Consider the following 25,347-nt stretch of genomic DNA (forward strand, 5'->3'; position numbering starts at 1 on the left):
CCTAGTACTATGATAGTCAAGTCCCTAGAATCTTAACCTTCTAATATCTTTATGTGTACAGTGTTTAGTAGTTTGCATAGATGCATCTATTAAATTACAATGGTTGAAGTACCTTTAATTTGATTTAAATCAATCAAATTGGGCACTACAACACTATTATGTTTGAGCAGTTAATTATACACCCCTTATTCCTGAATTACTGCTGTAGAACTATGTACTCTTTTCATACTATTTTTATTTTATCAAACTTCTTCTTTAAAATATTAAGTACTAATCATAATAAAAATATTATTTAAAGAATTACCTAGGAATAAAAACTATATTATTTGACTAAATTGAATGTAAGTTTTTATTCTTGTATTTATTTTATTTTGTAAGTAAATTAAAAAAAAATACCAAGGACAAAAAACCATACCCAATGACGACAATGGACATTGTTGATCCTTAAGGGAATTCAAACATGATGTTAGAAAGATGGTTCCTTGAAGAGAGGAAGACCCAAATGTATTATCAATGCTGGTACACTATAGAAAAACACTAGTCACAATAGATCAAATTATCTGTTTGAGAGTGAGAATAGTGTTGTGTGCCAAGACTTTATTTCCCTTGTGAATCTATTTGGACCCCACCACACATTCAGTCAGGTATCATTTCCATAAATACTTGGAAAATTTCAAACTGTGTCTTTTGCTGGAAAACTGGTTCCAAGTAATAATCCATAGGATAAAGGAAATGAAACCATTCAACAAGTCAGTCTAAATAACTACAATAAGATGCTTATTATTTATTTACAGTTTGACCCCACAGTAACTTGAGAGTTAATGGTGGTGTGAGTCTTCTTTGAAAAATCTTAGTCCACAGTAACCACATGAATGATTTCCAGGTTTGTCCTGAAACAGAAATAAAAAAAAAAAAGTTAAAACCACATGATATTATTAAATAATAAAATGTTGGGTTTATCAACTCAACAATATTGATATCATTTTATACAGGTTAAAACCACATGATATTATTAAATAATAAAATGTTGGGTTTATCAACTCAACAATATTGATATCATTTTATACAGTTTTATTAGGATACAAGTACATACACAAAATGTTAAAAGAGCAACCCTTCTGAAGTGCCTTTAACATCTAGGTTGTATGTTCATACTCATACTATAACTAACCAGATTTATGTATACTTTAGGATGACCAGTGGGTCCACTGCCACCATCACACCAAACAACTCTCTCCTTGCATGGCTTAGGAGGAACCTCTGCTATCAAATCAATGGCAAATTGAGTATTCACATGTTTTTCCTTGTCAACAAATCTCACAGGTCTGTAATCATCCTTTTCAAATTTCTGAAATAAAGAAAAAACTGAAATTAATATTACTATGAAATCTAGCTGAGACATAAAGCTTGGTACACAAACTATGGCATACCTCCCAAATGTTGATCTTTTTACAGATTGCTGTGTGCGGAATGCATTATGCAAACTAATACACAAGAACCTTACTTTTTGGTCTTGATTGGACTCTGAATTCAGTCTCTCTTTTCAGATTTGGTAATCCACTGCTCAGTTGTTATCAGTAGGTAATGAGGTAGTTATCTTACCTGGCCTGTGTGTGTTTCAATATCATTGAAAGGTGCAACATCTTTTGCCAGAGTTCTTGTGAGAGGCACTATCAATCTATTGACTCTAGTTTGCTTCAGCAGAGACAGAAGACTCATGATGTAAGATATTTCTGGCCTCTGGTGTTAGGTACAACAAATAAAAAACGAAAAGGAAAGAAAACTCGAATAACTTTTATGAATTTTGAGTGTTGAGTCTGAAAATTTGGAAAATGGGAAATTTTGCAAAAATCCCTAATCCCCCTGTCCCAAATTTGTGTTCTTGTTTATAAAAATCAGCTGATTGATAAAAATGCGTTTTCATTCAAATGTAGTAAAGACGTGGGATTTTTATTAGGCCGTGGTTATGAACAGGGCCATCGTAGGCCATCGTCGGCCTTTTTGCGTGTAAAGTTGGCGGGAAATTCGAATTTTTGATTTTTTTTCCGCAACTTGTACAATCTGAATTCATTTTTTACTTTTTATCTTTAGTTTGCACGTTTATATTATACTTTTCATTTATATTAGCTATTAAAAACAAGCAAATTACAAAGCAAACAAAAATAAATATAAAATGAATTTTAAAAATTGCCGCCGGAACAGCTATCTCACGTCGTCCGAGCTCATCTCAGCCCTGTTCATAACCACGGCCTTATTATGTTAAGGCGGTCTCTTCCTGATCCCTAATGTGCCGCGTCCATTTTAGTTTAGGACTATTGCACAAATGTAGTAAAGACGTGGGATAAAAAATTATCCCTTTGAAAGAAAAGTACGGTAATTCATTTTTGTGATCTGGCAACACTGTTCAGCTCTCAGCTAAAAAAAAATTATTTCAATTTGCAAATTTGCCTGTCTGAATCTGAATTCTCTGAAATTTGCAAATTTGGGTGTTTGGACTTGGACTACCTTCAACTTGGAACTTTGGAACCCTTTGAGCTTGAGCTTTCAGTGACCTGAGATAGTGGACCATCACAGCGTTTTCTTCAATAGAAGGTAAAACCCTTTACTTGTTAATCTTTTTTGAAATACATTTATTCAGTTGGGTACTGTTTTCTCCAAAGTTTCCAAACTTCAGACAGAATTGTGTGTGCCACCTTCCTGCCCAACAGTAGGCTGCCTAATGATAATGACAAAGGATACTCCAAATAGATTTCTTGGGTTTACAATTGACCCAGGATTATGTTTGCCTCAGGTTAGTATCAACCTCACAACCCATCACTAGGTAGGTGCACTACATTTCAAGCTAAGCTGACCAGATTTTAATCAATCTCTTTGTTTTTCAGGAAAAATCTGCTTTGGGCATTGGTTTCAAAGGTTACTAATTGGATCATGAAGATTGGATGAATTCCAAGTATCATGAATCAAGTGTAATGGCTGTTGGGTGTAGGGTTCACTTGGCCTATGAAGGTATGTTTCAGTTTGTCCCTCCATAACGTAATTATATATATAAATATTTTCCTTTTCTTGCCCTAGCAAAGTAATTTTCCCCATGAGGTTATCAAGGTGTTATGTTCCTTGGTACATATGCCTGTTAAATATACCACCTTGCTGTGAGATGCAAATATGGTATATAAATATTTTCCTTTTCTTGCCCTAGCAATGTAATTTTCCCCATGAGGTTATCAAGGTGTTATGTTCCTTGGTACATATGCCTGTTAAATATACCACCTTGCTGTGAGATGCAAATATCTGTGGCCCAAGACCAATATGAAGACATTAATACCTGTGTTGAACACTTTTTTGTTTTCATGTAGATTTCTAAATAATGACAAAACATAGAAATGAGAATTCAGCATCAAGACAGAGTGTATTTGAAAGACTAGGTGGAAAGTCATCCAGCAAAAGTATTGTGTATTGTTCAAGCTGGTTAAAAACGGGTACATGTCCAAATGGAAAAAATTGCAAGTAAATGAGATTTTTATTTGACAAATTCATGGAAATTAATTAACACTGTATAGTTTTTTTCCTCAGCTAAAGTAAATGTTAACATTATACATATTTCTGGTGTGGTTAATCATTATTGTTTTCATGTTAACCTCTTTAAGTTTTTCTTGGACTTGTTGGTGTCTTTTTTTCTATGTCATACCCCCCTCCTCTCGTTTTCATCATTTGTATGCATCCAAATATTTTTAAGAGAAAAAATACATAATAATAATAGAATATTAAAAAATTGAAATATGTGTGTGAAGAAAAAAAGGTTACTTGGGTAGATACCTATTAATAACTTTTGTTTTTCATCATCTATTAAAAGTTATATTTCATGTTTGATGCATACTTTTTTGGTGCAGGGTTTTGTAAGTTTAACTTTATATTAATAATTAATGTACTAACTATACTTACTTACCTACCAACCCTTAAATTTGAAGTGTTTTAAATTCATGTTATTGGATTGGTCTTTAACATCCCTCCATAAATTTCAAAGTTTTTTTTTTTTCATAGGTACCTTACACAACTAGTACAGTTCTTTTACTTAGTAATTTGTAAATAAATAAATAAATAAAAATGTAACTATTATTTTAATTATAAAAAAACTTGTAAAAAATTGTACTATGTAATTTATTATCAAAATAATGAAAAAAACATGGTTGTTCACATTTTCAGGTATGTTGGTTCTCACATAAACTTATCAGGATCTGATACTCAGGATATCAGCAAGCCAGGCATATCTGGACATCATGTAAGTTGGTATCTATTCCTTACTCATGGGCTCTAACAAAACACTTTTTTTTTCATGTACCTACTTAGTTGGTGGATTTTTCACAACACTGAATTTTATTACAGCTTCTTCATTGGGCTGAGATGTCTATGTCACACCTAATTACCTATTATTTAATTACAGAAAAAAGTACTTGTTAGCTAATTTCAAACATATCATCTCTTTTCAGTCCAAATCCAAAATGAAGCCTCACTCATCCTCAAAAAGTGGCAAAGACAGGAGCAGTCCCGATCAGAATTGGGACAGTTGGGATCAAACTGATTTGGAATATGCTGATGAGAAAGTGTTGGAAAAACGACTTGAACTACTGAGAAGAGAATTGCTGAACGCTGAGGTCAAATCTGACCACCATACCTCAAGGAGTAAACATCATGGCCGATTGATGTCTTGATAAACAGAGAGTAGATGAGCGTCTAGCTAGGGGACTATAACCAGGAAGTAGACTAGTCCAAATTTCCTTATGCTAAATTGAAGATTGAGTGCGAAAAGCATCCACTCGGAAAATTTTGTTTAGCCAATACCAGTTGGCCTTAAAGCGATTACTCTAGAGCTGATTGAGAGGCCGACGAAAAACGCCGACCCCGTTTGTATATGGGAAAAGGAAAAAAAAAACTACCAGTGCATAGCCTAGCGGTAAATGTTTATACTGACCGTGTTCTTTGCTGTATTGGCAGGTATGGATAAGGAAAGACCAAGAGATCGAGGTTTGGACAGGGTGCATTCAGAACATACAAGCAGGGCTGGGTCCAGGGATTATGAATCTGGAATGAGGAGCAGGGAAGACAGTGACACTTTCATTTTGACTTTCAGGAAACAAATATGTGGATATCCTGTGACCCTTTTACAGCATACTGCAGCCATAGCCTCCTAAATGTGGGCACTGACACTACATTGACGTTCAATGGATTTTCACTTAAAATGCAATTTTTTTTTAATCAAGCAAAGAACTAGCCCTGCTGCACATTCGAAGCGTAATTGCAGTCGGGCGGTAACATATCAACCAAAAAGTCACTTGATTATGTTCCCAATATGCGGTAGGCCTTATCATTCGTGTAGAAACATAATAAATTAACATTTATTTATGCTCTAGTAGTCTAGTAGTTTTACTTCCTCTTTTCATGACTCATATTTTTCCAAGTATTATCAATTCTTCTTCTTTTTTTTAAGTAAAATAAGTACAGTAGAACCCCGATTTTATGAACTAACTAGCTGAATTCCGTCGCTTCGCTCCGGAATCCCGCTAGTTCATCCCGAGGCATGGCCAAACTTGTGGAAAAGGCATGGCCGAACTTGTAGTTATCAAACTACAAACATAAACGAAACTCAAATATTAGGCGAGCGAGGAAAAGTTTTCTCTCCCGCAGTCTCTGCTTCCTGTGTATTTCTTATTGTGATTCTCACCTTCTGGTACAGTTAAGTGGCGCGCCTGCCTTGTATTATTTAAGGCGGTCTCTTCCTGATCCCTTGTGTGACACGTCCATTTTTGTTTAGGACTATTATAAGCGGTCGCGGGTTTGATTGCCATGGAGTGGTCTTTCTTGGAATGGCTGTCTTTTTCCTATCCTGTAATCCTGTTCTCTCTTTGATTTCGGGACAACAGTTCCCTCTATTATAACTTTTTTTTAAAGTCATATAAGTAATCCAGACTTACTGAGAATGACCTGCGACCTTTTTGCTTCTTAATTTTGCAGCACAGCTCTTCCTCGTCTTCTTCGTCTTCATCTGGATCTTCTTCATCACAGAGCTCCTCCTCCAGTTCTTCATCAGAGGAAAGTTATATAATCCAGACTTACTGAGAATGACCTGCGACCTTTTTGCTTCTTGATTTTGCAGCACAGCTCTTCCTCGTCTTCTTCGTCTTCATCTGGATCTTCTTCATCACAGAGCTCCTCCTCCAGTTCTTCATCAGAGGAAACACCATCCGCTGCTCGCTACAAACAGAAGAGACATTCGGCCTCCTCTTCACCCTCTCCCAAGCACAAGCCTCGCTCATTCCAGAAACACAAGTAAAGTATTTTTTAACAATACGATCTTACTTGGTAGCTCAGAGGGTATGGGTTGGGGTAATTTTGAGAAATCCACTCTTAATGGTAGGCTAATGAAGTACAGAAGCAGTCAGTCAGTTTCGGATTTGTGACAAAATGTTGTTTTTGTTTTCAAAATTTACAGACTTATCAGACTGACATTATTAAAAATAATTAAATGTTAGAATGAATGTCTTAAGAAATAGAATTGTTGGAACCCCATATAACTCACCTTCTTGAGTCTTGATTTTTTTTTTCACTAGGGAAAAGCGTGCATCCCCCGACAAGAAGGTCGTCCGAAATCCCAAAGGCTTTGTGACCAAAGGGAAGTACAAGATCTACTCTTAATGGTAGGCTAATGAAGTACAGAAGCAGTCAGTCAGTCAGTTTCGGATTTGTGACAAAATGTTGTTTTTGTTTTCAAAATTTACAGACTTACCAGACTGACATTATTAAAAATAATTAAATGTTAGAATGAATGTCTTAAGAAATGCAAATAGAATTGTTGGAACCCCATATAACTCACCTTCTTGAGTCTTGATTTTTTTTTTTCACTAGGGAAAAGCGTGCATCCCCCGACAAGAAGGTCGTCCGAAATCCCAAAGGCTTTGTGACCAAAGGGAAGTACAAGAAGAGTTCCCCAGTCAAGTCCCGACACCGAGCTACGCCACCTGTTAAACGAAAAGTATCTCCGGTCAAACAGAATCGCGGAGCGCCAGGTAAAGGAAACATTTTTCTTCGAGATAATAAGTTTCCATGTGTGATTTCTAACCTAAGTACCTATTGTTAGGCTGTGTCTATACCTCGACAACATAGTCCTCTCATTTTCATCATTTACCAACCATTGTATGCATAGAATTATTATTAAATAATAGAATATTAAAAGATTGAAATATGTGTGTGAAGAAAAAAAGGTTACTTGGGTAGATAGGTACCTATTAATAACTTTTGTTTTTCACTATCTATTAAGAGTTATATTTCATGTTTGATGCATACTTTTTTGGTGCAGGGTTTTGTAAGTTTAACTTTATATTAATAATTAATGTACTAACTATACTAACTTACTTACCTACCAACCCTTAAATTTGAAGTGTTTTAAATTCATGTTATTGGATGGATTGGTCTTTAACATTCCTCCATAAATTTCAAAGTTTTTTTTTCATACCTTACACAACTAGTACAGTTCTTTTACTTTGTAATTTGTAAATAAATAAATAAAAATGTAACTATTATTTTAATTATAAAAAAACTTGTAAAAAATTGTACTATGTAATTTATTATCAAAATAATGAAAAAAACATGGTTGTTCACATTTTCAGGTATGTTGGTTCTCACATAAACTTATCAGGATCTGATACTCAGGATATCAGCAAGCCAGGCATATCTGGACATCATGTAAGTTGGTATCTATTCCTTACTCATGGGCTCTAACAAAACACTTTTTTTTTCATGTACCTACTTAGTTGGTGGATTTTTCACAACACTGAATTTTATTACAGCTTCTTCATTGGGCTGAGATGTCTATGTCACACCTAATTACCTATTATTTAATTACAGAAAAAAGTACTTGTTAGCTAATTTCAAACATATCATCTCTTTTCAGTCCAAATCCAAAATGAAGCCTCACTCATCCTCAAAAAGTGGCAAAGACAGGAGCAGTCCCGATCAGAATTGGGACAGTTGGGATCAAACTGATTTGGAATATGCTGATGAGAAAGTGTTGGAAAAACGACTTGAACTACTGAGAAGAGAATTGCTGAACGCTGAGGTCAAATCTGACCACCATACCTCAAGGAGTAAACATCATGGCCGATCTAAACACAAAGTTGTGGCAGAAAAGAAACGGAAGGTAAGAGCTCCTTTTTCTCCCTTCTGAAAATACCAATTTTTCAGTCTTTTCTCATGGCCATACTAGTGTCACATTGTCTAAACTTGGCTCAGAGAAAATAAATTTAATTCTCACCTTCTGGTACAGTTAAGTGGCGCGCCTGCCTTGTATTATTTAAGGCGGTCTCTTCCTGATCCCTTGTGTGACACGTCCATTTTTGTTTAGGACTATTATAAGCGGTCGCGGGTTTGATTGCCATGGAGTGGTCTTTCTTGGAATGGCTGTCTTTTTCCTATCCTGTAATCCTGTTCTCTCTTTGATTTCGGGACAACAGTTCCCTCTATTATAACTTTTTTTTAAAGTCATATAAGTAATCCAGACTTACTGAGAATGACCTGCGACCTTTTTGCTTCTTAATTTTGCAGCACAGCTCTTCCTCGTCTTCTTCGTCTTCATCTGGATCTTCTTCATCACAGAGCTCCTCCTCCAGTTCTTCATCAGAGGAAACACCATCCGCTGCTCGCTACAAACAGAAGAGACATTCGGCCTCCTCTTCACCCTCTCCCAAGCACAAGCCTCGCTCATTCCAGAAACACAAGTAAAGTATTTTTTAACAATACGATCTTACTTGGTAGCTCAGAGGGTATGGGTTGGGGTAATTTTGAGAAATCCACTCTTAATGGTAGGCTAATGAAGTACAGAAGCAGTCAGTCAGTTTCGGATTTGTGACAAAGTGTTGTTTTTGTATTTCAAAATTTAGCCAGACTTAGCAGACTGCATTATTAAAAATAATTAAATGTTAGAATGAAATGTCATTAATGAAAATAAGAATTGTTGGAAGCCCATATAACTCACCTTCTTTGAGTCTTGATTTTTTTTTTTCACTAGTAGGGAAAGCCGTGCATTCCCCGACAAGAAGGTCGTCCGAAATCCCAAAGGCTTTGTGTTGACCAAAAGGAAGTACAAGAAGAGAGTTCCCCAGTCAAGTCCGACACGAGTACGACAATCTATTCAAGGCAACCAGTATCGCTGTCCTACAGAATCGAGAGCGCCAGGTCAGTGGAAGTAGACTTCGAGTGAATACAGTTTCCATGTGAGAATTAGTAGTTTTGAACAGTATCTGTTAGTCTAAACCTAATAAGCGAAGTCCCGTCATACAGTTAGGGGTTTTTTCTGCGGAATTATATTCCAGTGTGATTTCTACATCTATTGTGGATCGACTATAGCTCCGAACGCTAGTCTATCTTTGTCGATCGACTTGTCGATTATGTTGTGGAACACAGCTTTATTTTTTTTTTTTTTTTTTTTTTTTTTTTTTTTTTTTTTTTTTTTTTTGTGAAATGGCCTTACGACCAAACCACACGACATCATACTTCTCTGGCGGCTCTTCGTCTAGCTAGGGGAGGTTAAACAGAGAGTAGACTAGCGTCTGGCTGTGGGACTAGGTATAAACAGGGAGAAGAACAGCAAACCCAAGCCAGCCTACCTAGATGACAGGTTTCAAAGGGTCTCTCTGCTTTAAAAAATAAGCACAAGTCCTCACAATGGTTGACTGGGGTTTAGGACGAGCCAATTAAACATGGCTAGAGACCATCACCCCGGTGTATGGCAGATACAAAAAGATATCTTATCTTTACTCTGCCATCACCATTCGGCGAAAGCTAAAGCCGCTACAACATCAACAATATCATACTTATAAGGCTATCTATCTAAATCTGAAAACTCTCATTCTCCCCTTTAGCCAACAAGAAGGACAAAGGACGCGGCAATTATTCGCCACCCCCTCACAAGAGGGATCGCAAAAGTCACTCCCCGCGTCGACTGCCCGATAAGAAAGCTTCCCCTAAGCGGCCTCGAACTCCGCCCCACAGAGTGGACAAGCACGGTAGAAAATCACCGCCGGTCCGGGACAATAGGAATCAGAGGGGGAACAACTTGCAACGCAAGAGTCCTCCGTTGAGGAGGAATTTAGATCGGTGAGAATATCATTATTCATCTTCTTCTTTGCCAGCCTAGTTAGCTTGGTTGGTAGCGCGTCTGCCTTACAAGCGCTAGGCCCCGGGTGCGATTCTCGCCCAGGAAACAACTTGCAACGCAAGAGTCCTCCGTTGAGGAGGAATTTAGATCGGTGAGAATATCAATATTCATCTTCTTCTTTGCCAGCCTAGTTAGCTTGGTTGGTAGCGCGTCTGCCTTACAAGCGCTAGGCCCCGGGTGCGATTCTCGCCCGGGGCGGATTTTATCCTGAACGGATAATGTTCTCTCTCCGAACGGCTAGCTTTCTCCTATCCTGTTTTCTCTCTTTGATTTTGGGATGATAAGACCCTAGCAGTTACAGTTCCCTCTATCAAATTATCTTCTTTATTTCACTATAATTTTTTTATGGCCAACTTTATACATGGTAAAACTATTATGCTGGAACATTCCTACCCAATTTCAGCTTTCTAGGTGTTGAGGTTCTGGAGATAGAGTGATCAGTGTGTAAAGTGATCTCGCTTTTCTACTTAATGTAGAGATGAAGATTGTATCTAATAAGTATGATGGTATTTTCAGGAATGTTGACAGAGGAGGCAAACAGCAAAAGAATGTGAAAGGACGGTTCTGGAGATAGAGCGATCAGACTGATCAGTCTGTAAATTGATCTCGCTTTTCTACTTATTGTAGAGATGAAGATTGTATCTAATAAGTATGATGGTATTTTCAGGAATGTTGACAGAGGAGGCAAACAGCAAAAGAATGTGAAAGGAAGATTCGATAAACATATCAAGGAGGATAACAGAAGAAATACTGGACATGACAAACGTAAGATTACTTTTATTTTACTATGCTTTTTTGATCAAGAATCGGAGGTATCGTCCCAATGTCGAAGAGAGAAGGACAGGTTAATAGAAAGCCAGGCGTTTTGAGGAAGAATCTCATCTGTTTAGGACTAGCCCTTCGTGCTCGGGAGGAAGGCTTCGCCCCCTAAACAGATTGGGTTCGTTCTCGGAACGATTTTTTTTTCTTTTTTTTACCCATTAACTTTTTTTGGTTTATTAGTTTAAAATTTTAAAATCTTGTAAATCTGTAAATAAAAAAAAAGAGCAGATTGTCATCATTTTCCCCTCTTTATTTTAAGTTGTTTTACCAAGTGTTTTGTATACCCTCGAAAGTTACCTAACTCTTTTTAATTTTGATTTTTTTTTTCTTCTCCAGGTGAGGATGAAAGGTTACGGGAGAAATGTCGCCTCCTGAGGGAGGCTGAGTTGGAGAAGGAGCGACGCAAATCTCCAGACAAGGCGAGACAAGACGCTAAGAAGAGAGAGGTGGATAGGAGGGACAAGGACAGAGATTTCAAGCCCCGCGAGAGACCTGACCGGGAGAGAGGAACAGACGTCAGGCGCCATAAGGAACCTGATAGGTGAATAGTTTATCTTTGGCTGGGGGACTTTAAACAGGGAGCATACCAGACTGAAATTTCGCTTGTTAAAGGAATGTTTCCTTAGTCTTAACAAAGTCTGGCTGGGGGACTTTAAACAGGGAGTAGACCAGTTCAGTCTGACTGAGGGGCTTTAAACAGGGAGGATACCAGCCTGAAATGTCCCTTGCTAATGAAATAGCAAAGGTTGAGTGGGAAATGCATCGTAAAAATAGAAAGTAATTATTGTAGCCAAAACCAAATATCAGTCCAAAGCAATCACCCTAGCTAGGGCTGATTGAGAGGCTGACGAGAAACGCCGACCGTCTGAACAGAGGAAAAAGCTAAGAAGAATAATGAGTTTAACTAAGGAAATAACAGCCTTCCCACCATGAAACCTCTTTAAAAAAGTGTCACCCATCTCCTCCACAGGTTTGCCAAAGCATCCCGAGTGGAACCCTCCAAGCAATCCTCCCACAGTGGCTCCCGCGGTGATGACAGGCGAGGTGCCCCCCTGCACTCGCACTCTCGCACTGCACCCAATTCGGCGCGAACCCCCGCCCAGGGCAGAATACTGGATCGCATTCTGGAGAGAAAGAGCTATCTGGGGGACCGAGGGAGTGACAAAGATAAAGGACGCACACCAGGTAATTTCAGCGCTTTATTTAGCCTAGCTGATGTCTTGATCAGGGACTATAAACAGAGAGTAGATGAGCGTCTAGCTAGGGGACTATAACCAGGAAGTAGACTAGTCCAAATTTCCTTATGCTATATTGAAGATTGAGTGCGAAAAGCATCCACTCGGAAAATTTTGTTTAGCCAATACCAGTTGGCCTTAAAGCGATTACTCTAGAGCTGATTGAGAGGCCGACGAAAAACGCCGACCCCGTTTGTATATGGGAAAAGGAAAAAAAAAACTACCAGTGCATAGCCTAGCGGTCAATGTTTATACTGACCGTGTTCTTCGCTGTATTGGCAGGTATGGATAAGGAAAGACCAAGAGACCGAGGTTTGGACAGGGTGCATTCAGAACATACAAGCAGGGCTGGGTCCAGGGATTATGAATCTGGAATGAGGAGCAGGGAAGACAGTGTGGGATCAAACCCACGCCCACCTGTTTACCAGGCGAGCGTCTTGACCACTACACCACCGAGGCAGGGGTATAAATCCAAATATCAGTGTATGGTTACCAGCTAAAGTTTTGTAACGGGGGATTTGTAATGTAAATGCAGTTTCTTTGTGTTATTATGTCACAACTTTGGTGCTCACTGCAGCACTGTAGGATTTTTCCAATATCTCAATAATCCTAAAATCCAATGTTTACCTACCATGCTGGCACCGGTCGCTATGCGCATTATATTACATAGCTACTCATTTTCCTCACGAGGCTGAGTGGGCCCCGCAACAGCCAGTCACGGTATCAATCATTTGCATGATACAAATTTCTTGACCCCGCCGGGAATCGAACCCGGCTCTCCCGCGTGCAAGGCGAGCGCAGTGACCACTACGCCATGAGAGCTGATTAAATTTTGTAAATGCAGTTTCTTTGTGTTATTATGTCACAACTTTAGTGCTCACTGCAGCATTGTAGGATTTTTCCAATATCTCTATCCTTCAAATGAGAGGTGAGTAGTGAAATAATTCAACGAACGAAGCGAGCTTGCATTTAGTATACATATAATTGTTTGTTTATTTTACGATGAACAACCTCCGTGGCCGAGTGGGCATTACACTATGCTTGCACGCCGGAGGTTCCGGGTTCGATTCCCGGTGGGGTCGAGGTTTTTTCGGCTCTACTTGGAGTTCAGGGTGCACGCACCCTCGTGAGGACAATTGACTTTAATCGAGTAGTGATCAGTGGCGGCATCACCACGTATAAAAAGATTGAAGATACGAGTGGATGACAATAAATTAAAAGGAGGCACTTACTTAGTAATGCTGAGATGCCCATAAAAGTTATAAAAAGGCTCTGCTTTAAGTAAAACAAATAAATTCACGAAGGAAGGTATTTAAAATAAAAATACATACATACCCTAACCCTCAAAAACCTGTCTGTTTCATAGGATGAGTCCCTCAGTAAGATACCCGGATGAGAAACGCAAGTGGGATCGCTCGTTTGATGAAGGGGAAGGAGAATGGGATAGAAAGTACTCGGATGGGGGTAGTTCATAAAATCGGGGTTACATTAGAAAACATGGCAAATTCTCGACAGTAAATGCTTATTTATTGATTTTTTGTCCTTTTAGTAACATATTATATAACTGAAAGGACAAAATATGTTCATATTAGCATTATTCTTCACAATTTTTGTGAGGGTTTTAATAAAAAATCGGAAATTTTTGTTAACATTAACAGAAAAAGCCTGATTTTCAATTAAAAAATAAATAAAAAGCTCGGATTTTCGAGTTCATAAAATCGGGGTTCTTAACAAGTGGGATCGAACTAGACGAAACGAATGGGAGAGAACCAAAGGTGAGTGGTTTGTGTGAATCAAGACCTGGGTGAGAAAAATTTATCGGGACATGAGGTACACGATAGGGCTGCCTGGGAGAGACTGTCAAGAAATGCCGACCCTATTTAAATAGGAAAAGGCTAAGAAGAAGGAAGAGAAGAAGAAGAAGATTGTATAGATTTGCAGCTCCTGTTGTATAACTCCTGACTTTTGCTACTAAGTAGCTAATATAGGTCCCGGGTTCGATTCCCGAATTTTTTTCGCCTCTGTGCTTGTAGTTCGGGGTGCACTCAGCTTCTTGAGGACAAGTGAGAAGCTACTTTAATCGCGTAGCGACCGGTGGCGTCATTACCAGTGTAATCTAAAATATATACAGCCCCTTGTGTGACTGACTGACTGACTGACTGACTTGTGAAAAAGCTCCTCTGCTTTACCACAAAGATTCATGATTTTGATTGATTTGACCTAACCTTGTTTCGCTCGCTCTTCTCCAGACTGGGACACAGGGGAATGGAATGATGGTATGGAGTGGCCCCGTCGGGGAGGTCCTGATGGGAAGCGATCTGTGTCCAAGCGGGAGCCCAGGGGCGGAAGATCGGGAGAAGAATTGGCGGAAGTGCTGAGCGATATTAGTGACGATCCCGATGAAATACTCAACAGAGATGAGGAAGGGTTCGATTCCGAACCGGGGTCTAACGTGTCAGGTATGTATACGTATAGCCGTATTTCATTATTCTTCTCTGTGGCACTTTTGCCATTTTTCAACCTTAACACCCTGGCTGTCAAAGCATATTCCATGTTGTTTAACTTGTGTTTACCCACAGAAACCCATGTATTAAAACATCTCCCTTAACATGAGAGACAAACTCGCTAAATCTTGGAATTTTTTTAGTCAGTCACGGAATTAATCTTTTGCACGATACAAATTTTTTGACCCCGCCGGGAATCAAACTCGGGTCCCCCGCGTGCAGTGACCACTACACCATGGGAGCTGACTCTTCTGATTAACCCAGATAATCCTGAGTTTTTTTTTTTTTTTTTTTTTTCAAAAACCAACAAGGAAAAAAGTTTACTCCATCAGTTGAAATTGCACCTAATCTTGATTAAATTATACAAAAATAATAATAATCAAAATAAGGTGCCTACTTATATGGAATTTCAAAGTAAAAAAGAAAAAAATCACTTCATTCAGAATATTAGCCATGTTCAATAATTAAAATTAACCTTTTCTTCCTCCACAGGTTGCCTTCAAATAGCATGTGTGATATTACAAAAAGATCTCAAGTCTTGGTTTGCAGAACTGAATGTGGACTTGGAAAAGATTCAGGAAATAGCCCGGCTCATTGTGAATTTGTTTGATCTGTGGAAATCTTATGATGAGAAGAAGGAAATCCAAGCCCTCCTTGCAAAGATGCCAAAGCCTAAAACCCAGCCCAGTAGATAGGAAAATAAAAAGTGAGACTTGAAATCAATGATCTTTCTTTAATTTGTTTTATCAAATTTTGTATTATTTTGACAGCTGGATATATTCAGTGGATACATAATAATTTTATACAAGCTTCATCTCCCTCAGTAGGATGTATTGTATTGTATGCTTAGTTAGTTTAACATCCAGGCTCCACCATTCTGAATGGTGTTAAGTTTCCATGTGAGCTGCTGGGCCAATTTACATGAAACTTCGTAGACTTGTGTATCTTGGATGAAAATAGACTATTCTGTCAGAAAATTTTGCATAATACAAACGGGTGAAAAATATCTCAGCCACAACCTGTTCTACTCAGATCTGAAGTATTATCTAAAATGTATAAGTATTATCTCATTTCCATTTAAATATTCCGTAGGGTACTTGTGCAGAAGTCACGTCCGTGGAATATTGCTACCAAAGGAACTGACACAAACAAGCAGTGACCAGTGTTATTATAGGGTTAGGTTAAACACAAGAAGGAGTTTTCACAATTAGAGCAGTGATTAGTGTTATTATAGGGTTACGTAAAATACAAAAGGAGCTGTTCTTTTCCACGGGACGTGACTTCTGCATAATTACCCAGGTAATGCTCATTATGTATGTTCCTTTGTTCCTATTGTATTTTTAATTTATTGTGTGCCTACCTACAGTTCAATAAATGATGAACATACTTAACTAACTCTATCTAAACTTGATTTATTTTCCTCTTTGGAAAGAAAACACAGAATTTCTTTTATTATAAAAAAACTTCAACTTTATTGATATATTACACAAATGAAAACGGTCAATCAACAAAACAATGGTGCCTTGGTCAGTAATTTAAACTGTCAGTAATTTTAAATTTAAAAAGACCAACTTGAATAGATACATAATACGTACCTAGCCATACACAGAAATGATGGTTCGAAATTACCAGGGATTTTTCCCACCGTCACATGAACCAACAAATGACAAAGGAATTCTCAAATCGTACAGAAAACTGAAGGGTCTAATTAGGACAAAAGTCACATGTGTATTCTCCGAAATGGGTAGGTCTAGAACACCAATTGGGTTTCTCACTTGTAAAAAAAAGTCATTCACTTCACCCAAAAATAGTTCAATTTGGAGTCATTAATGAAGCCTGTACAAACACACAAATCACTTCTCTGTTTGGGTTATGACCAATTTTTACTCAACTCTCAAATTAATGAAAATATGAATGGAGAGTATAGGATACTGCACAAAAGACTCGACGTGGGATCTGAAATATTCTGCTTGAGTCACTTCTCAGAATTGCCTTCATGTTTTCATGTCTTCTCTCAGTCAGAACTGTTAGCTTGTTCCTTGTCTTTCTTCTTTTTCTTCTTCTCTTTCTTCACTTCTGTTGATACGTCCTGAAAATAATGAAACCAAAGTGTTTGATAGAGGGAACTTAACAACAGAGGCTTTATCTTCCCGAAATTGAAGGGAGAATGAAAAACAGGATAGGAGAAAGTCAGCCGTTCCAAGAACGAACGCCCCAGGCGAAAATCGAACAATAACTGTAATGCTCATTATGTATGTTCCTTTGTTCCTATTGTATTTTAATTTATTGTGTGCCTACCTACAGTTCAATAAATGATGAACATACTTAACTAACTCTATCTAAACTTAATTTATTTTCCTCTTTGGAAAGAAAACAGAGAATTTCTTTTATTATAAAAAACTTCAACTTTATTGATATATTACACAAATGAAAACTGTCAATCAACAAAACAATGGTGCCTTAGTCAGTAATTTAAACTGGCTAAAAAGACCAACTTGAATAGATACATAATATGTATGTACCTAGCCGCCTAGCCATACACAGAAATTATGGTTCGAAATTACCAGGGATTTTTCCCACCGTCACATGAACCAACAAATGACAAAGGAATTCTCAAATCGAAATCGTACAGAAAACTGAAGGGTCTAATTAGGACAAAAGTCACATGTGTATTCTCCGAAATGGGTAGTCTAGAACACCAAATGGGGTTTCTCACTTGTAAAAAAAAGTCATTCACTTCACCCAAAACGGCCAGCTCAATTTGGAGTCATTAATGAAGCCTGTACAAACACACAAATCACTTCTCTGTTTGGGTTATGACCAATTTTTACTCAACTCTCAAATTGATGAAAATATGAATGGAGAGTATAGGAATTATAGGATACTGCACAAAAGACTCGACGTGGGATCTGAAATGTTCTGCTCGAGTCACTTCTCAGAATTGCCTTCATGTTTTCATTTCTTCTCTCAGTTAGAACTGTTAGCTTGTTCCTTGTCTTTCTTCTTTTTCTTCTTCTCTTTCTTCACTTCTGTTGATTCGTCCTGAAAATAATGAAACCAAAGTGTTTGATAGAGGGAACTTAACAACAGAGGCTGTATCTTCCCGAAATTGAAGGGAGAATGAAAAACAGGATAGGAGAAAGTCAGCCGTTCCAAGAACGAACGCCCCAGGCGAAAATCGAATCCGCGATCTAGCGCTTACTAAGCAGACGCGCTACCTTTCAAGCTAACTAGGATTCATTAGTTTCAATTAAATCTAACAGAAGGCCTTCTTGTGTGTGACTCCTAAAAAAGTTCCAACTTTCTACTTACCACTGGCTGACTCTCTTCAGCAGGGGCTTCTTCCTTGTTTTTCTTTTTCTTCTTCTTTTCCTTTTTAATCGCAGATGGCGACAATAGTCCTGAGGCATTGAGATCTTCACTCTGTCCCGACACGTCATGTTTTCTCTGGAGGGAATGAAAGAAAAACAATATTATACTTGTCTTTTCAGTGAATTTCGTGCGTTTAATAATTTTCTCATGTCGATTGGAACATTTCTAGGAAATGTCTTTGAATTATGATATGAGAACAGAAGAAAAACAATATTATACTTGGCTTTTCAGTGAATTTCGTGCGTTTAATAATTTTCTCATGTCGATTGGAACATTTCTAGGAAATGTCTTTGAATTATGATATGAGAACAATAAATTACATACCTAATGACATACATGTTAAATATTTTTCAAGCAACAAGGAAAAAAGTTCAAGAGGAATGAATTTATGAGAACAGACAACCTCTATCAGCAAACGCTTGAAAATGAAGAATAAACTTGTTAAAAAAGTCAGGTAACCAAAAGTGAGATACTGAGATGAAACACTCACTCCCCACTCGGATGCCTGAAAAAGTAATACAATCTTACCTTTCTCGAACCTTCTTCTTCAACCTCGACCTTGATATTCAGCTCGGACCTGAAACATAATGAGAATTCGAAATAAGACGGTTCAATTAAAAAAAAAAGTCACTAAATAACCCAATCTCTTATCAATTTTTAATCCAAAGGATCAGAGCTCAAAGTTTCATCTAAGAGAGACAGATAGAACAAGAAGTCATCGTAAATATCAAGAGAACCTTGATATCACTCTAACATTCTGCACATCTTGATATCCCTCTCTGAAAATGGATTAAAGCTGTCATCATGTCCAGGTATTTTCGATTTGTGCAAAATGTGATTTTCCGATTATTTTTCATAATCGATTATACTTTCGATCATTTTTTATAATCGATTACGATTACGATTATCAATAATAATCGATTAATCGATTATCATAATCGATTATTCCCAACACTAATTTCCAGCTCGATTTGTGACCCGTACAAAAAAGTCACCCATGAGATAACGGAGGAGTTGCAATTGGGAAAATATTATTAATAAAAGGTCGATTCCTACGTAAAAGTTGTGAAAAATCCAAATCTGAGGTCAAAACTCCGAAAAAGTAAGGATCAGGAGGACAAGGATAAGTTAATAAGATATCATGACTTGAACGGTTCTGATTCTGAAAAGTTTCCAAATTTTTGTGTAAAGATTGAAGATACGAGTGGATGACAATAAATTAAAAGGAGGCACTTAGTAATGCTGAGATGCCCATAAAAGTTATGAAAAGGCTCTGCTTTAAGTAAAACAAATAAATTCACGAAGGAAGGTACTTTAAATAAAAATACATACCCTAACCCTCAAAAACCTCTCTGTTTCATAGGATGAGTCCGTCAGTAAGATACCCGGATGAGAAACGCAAGTGGGATCGCTCGTTTGATGAAGGGGAAGGAGAATGGGATAGAAAGTACTCGGATGGGGACACCTTGTTAGCTAATTTCAAACATATCATCTCTTTTCAGTCCAAATCCAAAATGAAGCCTCACTCATCCTCAAAAAGTGGCAAAGACAACAAGTGGGATCGAACCAGACGAAACGAATGGGAGAGAACCAAAGGTGAGGGGTTTGTGTGAATCAAGACTTGGGTGAGAAAAATTTATCGGGACATGAGGTACACAATAGGGCTGCCTGGAAGAGACTGTCAAGAAACGCCGACCCTATTTAAATAGGAAAAGGCTAAGAAGAAGGAGGAGAAGAAGAAGAAGATTGTATGGATTTGCAGCTCCTGTTGTATAACTCCTGACTTTTGCTACTAAGTAGCTAATATAGGTCCCGGGTTCGATTCCCGAATTTTTTTCGCCTTAGTGCTTGTAGTTCGGGGTGCACTCAGCTTCTTGAGGACTAGTGAGAAGCTACTTTAATCGCGTAGCGACCGGTGGCGTCATTACCAGTGTAATCTAAAATATATACAGCCCCTTGTGTGACTGACTGACTGACTGACTGACTGACTTGTGAAAAAGCTCCTCTGCTTTACCACAAAGATTCATGATTTTGATTGATTTGACCTAACCTTAGGGAGTTTAAACAGGGAGTAGACCAGCTTAGTCAGGGGGGGGGGACTTTAAACAGGGAGTAGACCAGTTCAGTCTGACTGAGGGGCTTTAAACAAGGAGGATACCAGCCTGAAATGTCCCTTGCTAATGAAATAGCAAAGGTTGAGTGGGAAATGCATCGTAAAAATAGAAAGTAATTATTGTAGCCAAAACCAAATTCAGTCCAAAGCAATCACCCTAGCTAGGGCTGATTGAGAGGCTGACGAGAAACGCCGACCGTCTGAATAGAGGAAATAGCTAAGAAGAATAATGAGTTTAACTAAGGAAATAACAGCCTTCCCACCATGAAACCTCTTTAAAAAAAAGTGTGAAATCAAGCACAAATCACTTCATTTGTCACCCATCTCCTCCACAGGTTTGCCAAAGCATCCCGAGTGGAACCCTCCAAGCAATCCTCCCACAGTGGCTCTCGCGGTGATGACAGGCGAGGTGCCCCCCTGCACTCGCACTCTCGCACTGCACCCAATTCGGCGCGAACCCCCGCCCAGGGCAGAATACCTACTTTAGACGCATGTGGTCTGTGTCGTAGCATGCTCATCCCGTAGTATGTCCCTCATCAGATGGGCGATAAGATAGGCTTCGTTCAAGGAACGGCTTTCACCTATTCTGTCCTCCTCTTTTTGATTACGGGATAAGACCTCCATTTTTACAATATCAAACCTCAAAGATAAGAAGAAAAACAGAAATAACCGGTTAAAATGTTTCCCATCAAAATACTTTTTTTTTTAAATTCTGGGAATCGAGCCCGGCACCTTCTGCAAGGCAACTATTTTTACTATATAAGACCTTATTTACTGCGGGGTTAAAGGGACTTTTCACTCTAATCCTGGCAGTACAAATGAGGTATATGCTATTCCATTTTCTCCTCCACCAGAATACCAAGATCTCGATACCGCCCCTGTTCTGCTTCATTCCATGCCTGGTGTTCATTCTGCACTAAGGTGAAATAATTCAACGAACGAAGCGAGCTTGCATTTAGTATACATATAATTGTTTGTTTATTTTACGATGAACAATTAAACGAAAAGTATCTCCGGTCAAACAGAATCGAGGAGCGCCAGGTAAAGGAGACATTTTTCTTCGAGATAATAAGTTTCCATGTGTGATTTCTAACCTAAGTACCTATTGTTAGGCTGTGTCTATACCTCGACAACATAGATTCACCTTGGTCGATTATGTGTGGACACAGCTTTACACACCTCGATATAATATGTTTTTTTTTTTTTTGTGAAATGGCCTTACGACCAAACCACACGACATCATACTTCTCTGGCGGCTCTTCGTCTAGCTAGGGGACGTTAAACAGAGAGTAGACTAGCGTCTGGCTGTGGGACTAGGTGTAAACAGGGAGGAGAACAGCAAACCCAAACCAGCCTACCTAGATGACAGTTTCAAAGGGTCTCTCTGCTTTAAAAAATAAGCACAAGTCCTCACAATGGTTGACTGCGGTTTAGGTCGAGCCAATTAAACATGGCTAGAGACCATTACCCCGGTGTATGGCAGATACAAAAAGATATCTTATCTTTACTCTGCTATCACCATTCGGCGAAAGCTAAAGCCGCTACAACATCAACAATATCATACTAATAAGGCTATCTATCTAAATCCGAAAACCCTCATTCTCCCCTTTAGCCAACAAGAAGGACAAAGGACGCGGCAATTATTCGCCACCCCCTCACAAAAGAGATCGCAAAAGTCACTCACCGCGTCGACTGCCCGATAAAAAAGCTTCCCCTAAGCGGCCTCGAACTCCGCCCCACAGAGTGGACAAGCACGGTAGAAAATCACCGCCGGTCCGGGACAATAGGAATCAACTTTCGCCATTTTTCAACCTTAACACCCTGGCTGCCAAAGCATATTCCATGTTGTTTAACTTGTGTTTACCCACAGAAACCCATGTATTAAAACATCTCCCTTAAATGAGAGACAAACTCTTTAATTCTTGGAATTTTTTTAGTCAGTTAGGGAATCAATCTTTTGCATGATACAAATTTTTTGACCCCGCCGGGAATCAAACTCGGGTCTCCCGCGTGCAGTGACCACTACACCATGGGAGCTGACTCTTCTGATTAACCCAGATAATCCTGAATTTTTTTTTTTCTTTTCCTCGATTTTTCTTTCAAAAACAACTAGACGTCTATTATGTTTTAAGAAGGAATTTCAAGTTTCATTCGAATATTCCGTCTGGCTCGTGAGGAATGGCCATTTTGCTGAAATCCTTCCAGAAGGATTGAAGGATGATAATGGTACGTGTACCAAACTAAAAAAAATACTTGTTACCTAAATTCCCAGATGATGAACCCGATTTCAAAATCTCGGCGCTCATCTGTGGTCCCATGCAGGATCCTCTCACGCAGAGGCTCCTAGCTGATGATTTCGATTTGGATTTTGAAGATGCATCTGATGAAGATTTGGACACCAAGGCGAGCATTAGTGATGCTTTAGGCGTAGACTGGGCAAGTCTTGTAAAGGTAAGAACAGTGAACTTTTTTTAATGAGTGTTTCGTCACTTTCATCGCCGTTTTTATTTCTTAGCAATGAAACAATTGCTACATTAAGACTCGTGTGATCTGTGTCGTAGCATGCCCATCCCGTAGTATGCCTCTTATCAGATGGGTGAGAAGAGACACAATACTTCCCATTCAGGTGCTGGGTCAACACGAGAACACCAGAAAGTAACCCGTTGAAATTTTTGCAAGCGAAATTAATGAGTGTTTCACCGCCGTTTTTATTTCTTAGCAATGAAACAATTGCTACATTAGACTCGTGTGATCTGTGTCGTAGCATGTCCATCCCGTAGTATGCCTCTTATCAGATGCGTGAGAAGAGACACAATACTTCCCATTCAGGTGCTGGGTCAACACGAGAACACCAGAAAGTAACCCGTTGAAATTTTTGCAAGCGAAAAACGAGTGCAAATTTTTGTCGACTCTGGGATTCGAACACGGGAGCTTCTGCATGGCAAGCAAGCGCCTTATCACTGGGCTAACCGTGCCCCAAGATGAAATTTGTTTTAACTCTGGTAATGCCGCCAGTAATCGCTACTCCTTTAAATACTGTCTCTGTAGCAAATACTTTGCAAGTTTACTGTTGCTGAAATCATTCAGCGTATTTTTTGGGGTACGGCACCTGTTGTTGACTACCTTCTGCATGGCAAGCAAGCGCCTTATCACTGGGCTAACCGTGCCCCAACATGAAATTTGTTTTAACTCTGGTAATGCCGCCATTAATCGCTACTCATTTAAAGTACTGTCTCTGTAGCAAATACTTTGCAAGTTTACTGTTGCTGAAATCATTCAGCGTATTTTTTGGGGTACGGCACCTGTTGTTGACTAATCCGCACCCCACCTGTTATGTTTTATTGGAGTAATTTATAAATATTTGTCCTGTAAATAGTTATTAGTCGTTTTGTTTATCTCCCTGCTAATTTAACCACAGGAAGATAATAGTCATGTAGGTAACACACACACCCCACCCCACCAAACACACATAAACCACCATACTTTGAATCGCCACCATTGTGAATCAAGATGGAATGTTACAATTTTAAGTAGCCCATGTATTTAAGTGGCGAGCATAGCCTGGCCCTGTGTGTAGCCACTCGTACTCTACTTACAGGAAACAAAGCCCCCGAGCGCGGCTCAAGAAGAGACGAGCTCGGTGAAAGCTCGCTGGGAGCCAGGCCAATTGTTAGCTCGGCTAGGCGTTTTGTTAGTTTTCTTTTTCAAGCCCAGCGTAGCCTAGCCCTGTGTGTAACCACAATCTCGTTCTCTACTTGTAGGAAACCAAACCCCCAAGCGCGGCTCAAGAAGAGACAGGCTCGGTGAAAGCTCGCTGGGAGCCAGGTCAGATGTTAGCCCGGCTAGGTGTGTCCGAGGCGTATGCTGGGAAGGACATGGTGGAAAGGTTGAAACAGAAGTATGGTCTGGATAAACCGCAGAACAACGGTGCTACTCCGCGGGAATCTGGAGGTGAGTTTATGAATTCGCTACAAATACTTTTTGAAGTGCTGCACACTTGATAAATTGCCCTGCCGTGGAAGCTCGCAGTGATATTGTAAGAAAATTGGGGACGCACGTAGGAAAATGGCTTAATATCTAATTCCTTCGCATTTGTAAACAACAACTTTTTTTAAGTCAAATAATAGAAAGAAGAAAAAAAAAATCGCCGCCGATTTAATTTCGTAACCATGGAACAACGGCTCCAGTAGACTCGTGTGGTCTGTGTTGTAGCAGGTTCATCACATGGTATGTTCTTCTACGATAAAACACACGTTTAGGTTGTTTTATCCCATTTGGGTGCTGGGTCAACACCAGAAACAGAAATAACCGGTTAAAATGTTTCCCATCAAAATACTTTTTTTTACTCCGGGAATCGAGCCCGGCACCTTCTGCGGGGTTAAAGGGACTTTTCACTCTAATCCTGGCAGTACAAATGAGCTATATGCTGTTCCATTTTCTCCTCCACCAGAATACCAAGATCTCGATACCGCCCCTGTTCTGCTTCATTCCATGCCTGGTGTTCATTCTGCACTAAGAGAGAAAATCAGGGCCAGGAGACAAATGTTTGACCCCCTCACACGGGCCCTCCATGCTAGACATGATCTCAACATTAGGTAAGTAAAATGTTCTGGGTCGCGAGTTCGATTCCCGCCGAAGGCGAACTTTTTTTTACAAAAGATGAGTGTTTTACCGCCGTTTTGATTTCGTAGCAATGAAACAACTGCTACATTAGACGCATGTGGTCTGTGTCGTAGCATGCCCATCCCGTAGTATGTCCCCCATCAGATGGGCGAGAAGATAAGCTTCGTTCAAAGAACGGCTTTCACCTATTCTGTCCTCCTCTTTTTGATTACGGGATAAGACCTCCATTTTTACAATATCAAACCTCAAAGATAAGAAGAAATAATAAATGAGCCCAATGAACTTTTCCTTTTTGTGGTAATTAAATTAAGGAATAATTAGCAACTATGGCAGTAATTAAATTAAGTAAAGCACTAACATTTCTTCCTTTCAAGTCATGGTAATGTATCTAACACTTTCATTTTGACTTTCAGGAAACAAATATGTGGATATCCTGTGACCCTTTTACAGCATACTGCAGCCATAGCCTCCTAA

The 25,347-nt window shown here is 39.0% G+C and overlaps 2 protein-coding genes and 1 long non-coding RNA gene across 3 annotated transcripts; 2 read left to right on the plus strand and 1 right to left on the minus strand.

The window, feature by feature from the left end:
• Positions 1–395: 395 nt before the first annotated feature.
• On the minus strand, positions 396–1,867 carry LOC103513427 (NADH dehydrogenase [ubiquinone] iron-sulfur protein 6, mitochondrial-like). The gene is made up of 3 exons (XM_008478253.3): positions 1,603–1,867; positions 1,172–1,348; positions 396–890 (listed from the first exon to the last, which is right to left on the minus strand). The coding sequence occupies exons 1-3, from the start codon at positions 1,717–1,719 to the stop codon at positions 819–821; spliced, it is 366 nt and encodes a 121-aa protein (XP_008476475.1). The 5' UTR covers positions 1,720–1,867; the 3' UTR covers positions 396–818.
• Positions 848–1,304, plus strand: LOC113469143. The gene is made up of 2 exons (XR_003392654.1): positions 848–915; positions 993–1,304. It is a non-coding gene; the product is annotated as an uncharacterized LOC113469143 (long non-coding RNA).
• A 2,313-nt stretch (positions 1,868–4,180) lies between the features above and the next one.
• Positions 4,181–25,347, plus strand: LOC103513441 (serine/arginine repetitive matrix protein 2-like). Its single transcript, XM_026826624.1, has 18 exons — positions 4,181–4,276; positions 4,485–4,649; positions 6,113–6,321; positions 6,898–7,058; positions 9,909–10,143; positions 10,872–10,969; positions 11,363–11,567; positions 11,997–12,211; positions 12,544–12,657; positions 13,032–13,036; positions 13,173–13,189; positions 19,501–19,740; positions 20,586–20,746; positions 21,863–22,006; positions 22,523–22,701; positions 24,012–24,201; positions 24,701–24,845; positions 25,287–25,347. The coding sequence occupies exons 1-18, from the start codon at positions 4,181–4,183 to the stop codon at positions 25,345–25,347; spliced, it is 2,640 nt and encodes an 879-aa protein (XP_026682425.1).

Source organism: Diaphorina citri, unplaced genomic scaffold, assembly GCF_000475195.1.
Source record: "Diaphorina citri unplaced genomic scaffold, Diaci psyllid genome assembly version 1.1 scaffold969, whole genome shotgun sequence".
Lineage (NCBI taxonomy): Eukaryota > Metazoa > Arthropoda > Insecta > Hemiptera > Psyllidae > Diaphorina > Diaphorina citri.